The sequence below is a fragment of the Onychomys torridus genome, chromosome 9 (genome assembly GCF_903995425.1).
Source record: "Onychomys torridus chromosome 9, mOncTor1.1, whole genome shotgun sequence".
Classification (NCBI taxonomy): domain Eukaryota; kingdom Metazoa; phylum Chordata; class Mammalia; order Rodentia; family Cricetidae; genus Onychomys; species Onychomys torridus.
In genome coordinates, this window is record NC_050451.1 from 40,227,367 (window position 1) to 40,235,958 (window position 8,592).

At 34.7% G+C, this 8,592-nt stretch overlaps 1 protein-coding gene across 1 annotated transcript; it reads right to left on the minus strand.

Moving 5' to 3' along the window:
• Positions 1-2,637: 2,637 nt before the first annotated feature.
• LOC118591629 (olfactory receptor 4L1-like) lies at positions 2,638-3,567 on the minus strand. The gene has a single exon (XM_036200080.1). The coding sequence runs from the start codon at positions 3,565-3,567 to the stop codon at positions 2,638-2,640; it is 930 nt and encodes a 309-aa protein (XP_036055973.1).
• Positions 3,568-8,592: the final 5,025 nt, after the last annotated feature.

Consider the following 8,592-nt stretch of genomic DNA (forward strand, 5'->3'; position numbering starts at 1 on the left):
CTTGTACACTATAACCACTCTCTGGAACAATCTTGAAAGACACTGGTGAAGAAAAATCTTCACAGCCGGCACAACTTTGGGCAGTACACATGGTTGTACATTTTGCTTGGAAGGGGAAATGGCTAGATTGCTTACTGATTCATTGGCTATAGCCAATCATTTGCTGGATTGTCATGAACTTGCAAAGAACATGATTAGGAATCTGGTGAAAAAGACATTTTTGTGAGAAATATATGCACAGATCTCTTTGAATGGGCAGAAGATTTGAAGATACTTTGTCCCAATAGGTGACTTCAGCTAAGGAGGAACTCAGTAATCAAGAAGATAGGATAACACATTCTGTCAACAGTCAGCCTCATTACCTAGTTATTCATGTTTTTCCTAATGAGCCCATGAAAAAAAGTGCTCATGTTGGAAGAGATGGAGATTGTTCATGGGGTAGATCTCCATTTATCAAGACTGATCTCACTACATCTACTAAGCCCCCAATATGGCTTCATTTTCTAGAGTTACCAGACAATAACCTGGAGACAAGTTGACAATATTGAATCAATTCTTTTGTAGAAATGGCAATGCTTTGTCCTTACTGAAAGAGATACTTATTCTACTTTTGAATTTGCCTTTTCTGTACTAAATGCATCTGGCAAAACTATCATTCCTAGATTTAAAAAATATCCAATGTCATAATGTTCAAAAAAGTAATGCTTCTGACAAAGAAATTTACTTCACAGCCAAGGAAATGCTACTGTGGGCCCACATCTCCCATAGCCAGGATTCAAGAGACTAGGAATCAAGGAGTGAAAATGGGAATATTTCCTTTCACTATTTTGACTAATTATACACTAGGAAAATTTTTGTTTCCTGTTCCAATGACCTTATAGTCTACTGGCCTAGAATTTTTGGTTTCAGATTTGAGAGTGCTCTAGCTGGAAAAGATAACAAATATTCCATTGAATTGGAAGCTCAGACTTCCTTTGACCATTTTGAACTTCAAATGCCCCTAATCAAACAGTCTTCTTAATGAATAATGGAATAATGCTGTTAGGCGGGGTGATTGATCTAAACTACCAAGGGAAATTGGTCTGCCTCTCCACAATAAGAAGTGGTGTCCCAGCAATTGCTAAGGCAGGCCAAGGAATGTTCTGCATGAGGCAAGAAAAGTATCTAGTTCAACACAACTTAGTTAGGTGATCTTGTTTCAAATTTCTAGGGTCTGACACTGAGCAGTTTATTGTTCACATATTTAAGCATGGTACAATTTTGGAATTTTTTACATGATAATCATTACAATAAAGTCAGTATGACTGCCTCAAAACTCCTTTATAAAGTAGATGTCTTTTTCAAAGTATGTGTGACCTCTTCCATAAGGATGGTTTCAATTTATTGAGAAACCACAGTCAGGATAAAGGTCTATGAAGGAATAAGCATAATAGTAGACTCTTTTGCCAGTACATGGGACCTCTTTCATAATAATGGGTTCTATTGATTGAGAAACAGTGCTCAGGAGTCTGGGAAATTCTGTTGACTCCTGGCCTTATAGATAGCCAAAGATCACTAGGTTATTAACTACATCTAATTCTAGGTTTCCAAGCTGCTATCTGTGAGCACAAGGGACTTGTGCCCTCTATGTTATAGCCCTGAGTTAGTCCCTTGAGTTAGCACTTGAACACTTCCTTGGGAAAAACATACTTGAAAATTGCTCAGTCAGAGTGGTTTTTCTATGAGAGAGCCAAGTCTGAGCTTCGTTCAAATTCCAGGAACTTAGGAAAAGTAATAGGCCTTCTTTTTCTGTTCTTTCTGGTACTGTTTATCTCAGATAAGCATGTGAATTTGGTACTCTAGATAGTCCTGTCTTTGGAGAAGCTATTGAATCTCTCTTGGGTGTGGGAGGCCAGCTCCCACCTTTTGAAGGGTTCTTATGACAGGATACTGGGATAAGAAAATATTAGATAGAAAGATAGGCCTAGCCAAGAAGAAAAACAGAAACCCAGGATAATTTTGTGAGAACCAGTGTAAATACCCAACAGCCTCTTCATTTATGCCCAGGGGAGATGCAAAAGGTCTCTCCCTTGCAAGATCAAAGAAATAACATACTCCCAAGCATAGACACTTCCAAACACCTGGTAACCACACCCATGGTCAAATAATCCCATTATGGGGTTCTGCTGGGTAATGCAAGCTCAGATTCTATGACCCTGAATAAATTCTCACTAGCAAGCCTCTGTGGGTCTTCACACTTGGGGCAGGTCACTGTCATCCAAAGTAGAGAGGACCAAATAATTCCTGCTGCCAGACCTGACACTGGACTGTCTGCATTAAAACTCTGTGTCTGATGAAAGCATATATATGTATAGTGCCATATTTATTGTCAGGGTACCAAAATTTGTATTACATCTTTAATGAAAGTTTTTTGTTAGATTTGATAATTCAAATAAGGGAAATGTTCATTATTGAAAATATGCAAAGTAAAAATGCTGAAAAATAACATTAAACCATCACTATGAATGAGACAAAAATATAGTAGTAGCAATTTCTCTTTATTGATATGTGTCTTAAATATAAAAGTAGAGCAATACATTATCCAGAGTCATTAATTTATCTAACCATGGTAATCATGTACAGATCAATTTATAAGTTCTATACCAAGCTAACTTGTTGGATCCATAATTTTCTCATGGCTTTTTTCATCTCCTGATTTCTCAGTGTGTAAATAAGAGGATTCAGTAAGGGGGTGATAACAGTATAAAATATACCAAAGATTTTATTGCTTGCAAAACTACCAAATGGCCAGGCATAGATGAAGATACACGGTCCAAAGAACAGAGTGACCACAATTATATGGGCAGACAATGTGGACAGAGCCTTGGAAAGCCTGCCAGGTGATTTGTGCCTTACAGTGACCAGAATGACAGTGTAAGAAACAAGCAAGAGGATGAAACAGATGAAAGACAGCAGCCCACTGTCAGCAATGACAAATAACTCCAGAGTGTTTGTTTCAATACAAGCAAGCTTGATCACCAGGGGGAGATCACAAAATATGTTATTTACAATGTTGTGGCCACAGAAAGGCAAATTCACTGTCAATACCATCTGGCTCATGGTGTGTATGAAACCAATGGTCCAGGAAAGTATTACAAATGTATTCAGCAACCTGTGACTCATGATTATCCTGTAGTGCAAGGGTTTGCATATGGCCACATATCTATCAAAGGCCATGACTATTAAAAGTGTCATTTCAGCACCCCCAAAGAAGTGCATGAAGAACATCTGAGCCATGCAGCCCCATACAGAGATGCTCTTGTGTTCTGCAAGCAGGTCTCTGATCATTTTTGGTGTTGTGACAGTAGAAATACACATGTCCAGAAAGGAGAGATTTCCAAGAAGAAAGTACATAGGAGAATGAAGGGTAGCATTAGCCGTCACTGTGACTATAATAAGAATGTTGCCCACCACAGTAGCAAAATAGGTCAAAGAAAATGTCACAAAGAAGACAGCTTGAAGTTGCCAGCCTCCAGAAAATCCCACTAAAATAAATTCTGTCACAGATGATCCATTTTCATAATCCATTTATTCAATTCAGAAAGCTTCTGGAAATTCTTTAAATGCAAAGAGGTGGAAAACGAAAGCAAGCCACAGTTATTGTCAGTATGTTTGTATTTTTACTATTTGTTGATAATATCAACTGATGATTTGAAAACATGTAATGTTTAACATATCAACATATCAGAGTATAACTGGAAATGATTTTATATATCACAACATTTTAAAACAATATTCTTATACAAAATAGAAAGCATTTGAGAGAAAGTTGTATCATTTTATCTTATCAAATGACATATTTTAGCAGATCCTCATTTGTCCCATTCATTTGTTCACATAGAAATAAAAGTAAAGATTAGATGGTAATAACTATTTTGCCTCTAATTTATCATAGCCCCCAGTTCTTCAGATTCATTGCAGTGAGGCTATTCAAATCAATAAGGAATACTAAATTGTAACAGTAAAAATATTGCTCTTTATCCAGTGTTTTTGGAACAAACAGAAACATGGTAGAATTCAATTTAAACATGGAAACCAATCTTCAAATTTATTTTAAAAATTTAAATCTTCTTGTTATGTTTTCTAAAAATTTAAAGAAATGCAGACCCAGACTCAGATGGTTTTGAGCTTGTGTCCTCAAATGCCACATTGCCAATTCACAACAAAGAGTTCTTGTGGTAAATGTATGTGTTTGCATCTGCTGGTTTAGGAGCAAATAACAAGGTGTCTCGGTTTTTATGTATAGATTCTGCTTGTGTTTCTTTGTTTATTGCTAAACTATCTTTACTATGATCTTTAGATATCATAATTTTTGAAGTAATAAAACATTATTAATTACAGTACACTGATTGCTTAGTGCTAGGCTTCATTCTAAATATATAATGGACATTACAAGTATTTAGTGTTCATAGAAAATACATGATACAAAAGTATTATTGTTGCCATGTACATATAAGGAATCTATATGATATACAATTTATTGACACTTTGATGATTTTATAACAAGTATATATGCTAACAAGTATAGATGCTAGTATGTAAAACTAGTTAATCTGGCCAGGCAGTGGTGGTGCATGCCTGTAATCCCAGCACTAGGGAGGCAGAGCCAGGAGGATCTCTGTGAGTTTGAGGCCAGCCTGGGCTACCAAGTGAGTTCCAGGAAAAGGGTGCAAAGCTACACAGAGAAACCCCTGTCTCAAAAAACAAAACAGTAACAACAAAAAAAAAACTAGTTAATCTGATACCCGAATCTGTGTTTATACTAACATGCCACATGCCTCCAAAATGGAAAGGATATATTTTATAATCAAATTATTAAATATTCTTTGAACTCATATGTTTCATGTGAATTTCTTAGAAGATACAATTCAAACACAAAAAGAGATATCTTAAAAATGTAATTAATTACAATTGTTCTTATGAAACAGTTATGCAGAGAGCTTATAATCTAGAAATACATGATTAAAAGGAAAATAATCTATATGAGAAAAACCCTTAACTTAGTGTAGGACTTACGTAAAACAAAATCAAGGATATTTCCATTTAGCACCTTCAAATGTGAATAGACTTTATGGTCAGTAAACAAAAAAGGATGTAATATGATAAAATGTGACCAATTATAAGATTAAGTGTGTTAAGTGCATCTTTATAGTACTATCCAATTGCTTGTGCAAATGCATTTCCCTCTGAGATAATCAAAAGCATGTTGCAGAGTCAAATCTAATATAATTTTCATTTATTGCAGTCTTTTGTTGGGATGTATACCTTTGGCTGCCTTATTTATTTGGAAAATAATTATTCTGCTTTTCCTACTATGGAGAATTTTCATGATGAAATTCTTAATTTATTTACATTTTCTTCTTTAATTTGAAAATAAAACATCTTATATCTCTCCATTTACCTAATGATCACTTTTTTCCCATTTATGGTCTAAGGATTTCTTTTACAGATGTTTTCTAAATATTCAATTTAGATCACAAAATCACCCTCTTTCCTTCTCAAACTGTGAACATACACATAGATTTATGTACTCTGTCAGTCACCTGAATCTCAAAAAGAACAATAGCCCTAGTCGGTAATTTTTAATTGTTTTATGAACTTTTATCCACATAACATTGCTTATATTCACCATAATTAGTGAATAAAAATCTAATAACACTTTTTTTCTCTGCAGTATAATCTTGAGAGGATATTCTCTTTCAACTTTCACTGTAATTATTAATCAGGCTTACTGAGAAGTAATGTTAAGTTAGCTCTGAGTTGGAGGATTTGGTGCCTCAAAACGTAAAACCTTCCTCTGGCTAACATAATTAATTAAAATACCATCTTCATCTTAATACATTTAATGAATTTGTTTTCTACAATATTTTCACTTACCTTTCCTAACATACAGTATGGGGATCTTCATACTCAAAGTAATATTTAAAATTGAAAATATGCTTTCTATTTTCTGTAATGGCCTGCATCCTATTTTACAGAGTATCCTTCACTTCCTTTAAAGATGTGGACCAATTACTGGAAACAGATTTTGGGGAGTACTGGGAATCCAAACCTCAGTGGGAGTTGTTAGAAAATAAGGCTATTGCAACTTTAGTGTGACCAAGAGAGATGCTTGCATTTAATTCTTGGCCCTGAAATGAGATATATTTCTGTCTGCATGGTGCCATGATTACAGCAACCATAAAATTCTTGGTAAACTGGTGGTGATGTAATAAGTTTAGAATCATTTGATTGAATGGAACTTATTTTTTCTTACATTACCTCAAATCATTCCTGTTAATTTCCATTTTTGTATATATTTTTCTAGAATAAATTCATAAACAATTTAGAGTACATCTTCCACATGTAACTTACATATAAAGTAAACTGTAGATCATGCAGGAAATTGAAGATTTGAAATATTTTCAAAAATTATTTAATAATACTAGAGGAAATATCATACCCAATCTCAAGTTATAGCCCAGAGCTGTTGTAATGAAAATAGTCTGATACTGGCACAAAAGCAGACACATAGATCAATGGAAAATAATAGAATAAGCAGATTAGAATTCATGCATTTATGGCCACTTATTTTTTATAAGGAGGCTCCTAAAATACTGCACATTGGAGGGAAGACACGTTTAACAAATGGTATTGGGGAAACTGGATATGTATGCGCAGAAGAGTAAACTGCACTTTCATCCCTTATCCTACATATCTCAATTCAAAATAGATACTGTGCACTTTAAGTCACGTAGAAGACAATTTAACTAATACATGCCAACATACAAGTGGCAATGAGGACTTTCTGCATTCTCAGGTGGTAGCATTTCGGGGAGGAGCTTTTGGAGGTGCAGTCTTGCCACAAGAAGTACATTACTGAGCTTTGAAGTAATATAGCCTTGCCCTACACCCAGTTCACCCTCTCCCTACTTCATGTTTATCTTTGAAAACGTTGTCTCTCTTCTTATTATTCTCACACAGTGTCTTCTGCTTTTTACCATGCCTCCCCAATATGATGGACTCATCCCTCTGAAATCCTTAACCCAAATAAACTCTTCTTTTTCTAGAAGTTGCCTTGGTTGGAATATTTTTTCACAATAGTCCAAAATTACCTAAGGCAATGTTGTTTCGCAGGAGTAAAAAGGGAGGTCCTGTTTTCTAGTCCAGTCTGACCATGTTTTTTACTGGGGAATTAAGATCATTAATATTCAGGATTATTATTCAAAGTTGTCTATTTCTTCCATTTTGTTGATTTTGTGCTATTTTCTCAAGTAAATTTTAATTATTCTGGAATTATTTACTTGTTTCCTGTGGTCTCTGGCTGTTTTTATCATTTTCTTCATATTGAAATATTGCTTCTAGTATTCTCTATAGAGCTGGTTTAGTATCCATAACTTTCTCTCAACTGTTTTTACCTGGGAAAATTTCATTTCTTTTAAATATTATTAAATAATTGTGCTGAGTAGAATCAGTAGGACAGTTGTCTTTGGGACTTGGAGTGCATCTTGGAAGGCACTTCTGGCTTTAAAGGTTTCTGTGCAATAGGCTTTTCTTATTCTGTCTTTAAAAATAAATATATACATTATTTTCATTACAATATAATTACATCATATCTGCACTTCTTTTTTATACCTCTCACCCCTCCCATGTACACCTCTCATTCCATTGCAAAATCATGTCCTTTAAAAAAAATTATCGGGTTAGGGATTTAGCTCAGTGGCAGAGCGCTTGCCTAGCAAGTGCAAGGCCCTGAGTTCAATTATCAGCTCAAAAAAAAAAAAAAAGAAAAGAAAAAGAAAAAGAAAAAGAAAAAAAGAAGAAAAAAAATTATCACACATGTATAATTGCACAGATATGTGGATACAACCAGCTTAGTACATTTAGTGTGGTGAGTATTTATGATTTGTGGGATAATTACCTGGTTTTTTATATAATAAATTATGAACAATGGATCTTCCTTTACTGACTTATTTGACCTTTCTCACTGGCTGCTTGTATTCCTTGTAGAGCCGGAATTCTGTTATTCATAACGTCTTAACTAGATTATATCATGGAGAAATTCTTTGATGGTCTTATCTGCTTTGTATTTGTTCAATCTCATACACACACATACACTTGTATATATATATACAAGTCAGATGGGCTGAACTTTTTCTAGATTTGGGAAATGTTCTTCTAATACTGTACTTAAGATAATCTCTGTAACTCCTTTATGGCATCCTTTAATAACCAAAGCACTAAATGTATAGAGCAAAGAAGGGATATACTGAAAAAAGACCAACTAATGATTATTAGGGTAACACTGGGCTTTTTGATGGAGACTGTGAAAGCCAGGACATGTATGTCCTACAAACTCTGAAAGAAGATAGATGCTAGCTGAGGTTACACTGCCCACCAAAACTATCAACCATAATTGGGAGAGGGAGAAAAATATTCCATGAAAAAAATGTATGAAGTTTCTATCTACCAATCAGCTATACAGAAAAGCACTAGAAGGAAAATGTAAGTCTGAACAGGTTAACTACAACTAAGAGGTCACAGGGAAAAATTAATCTAAGAACAGTAAATCAA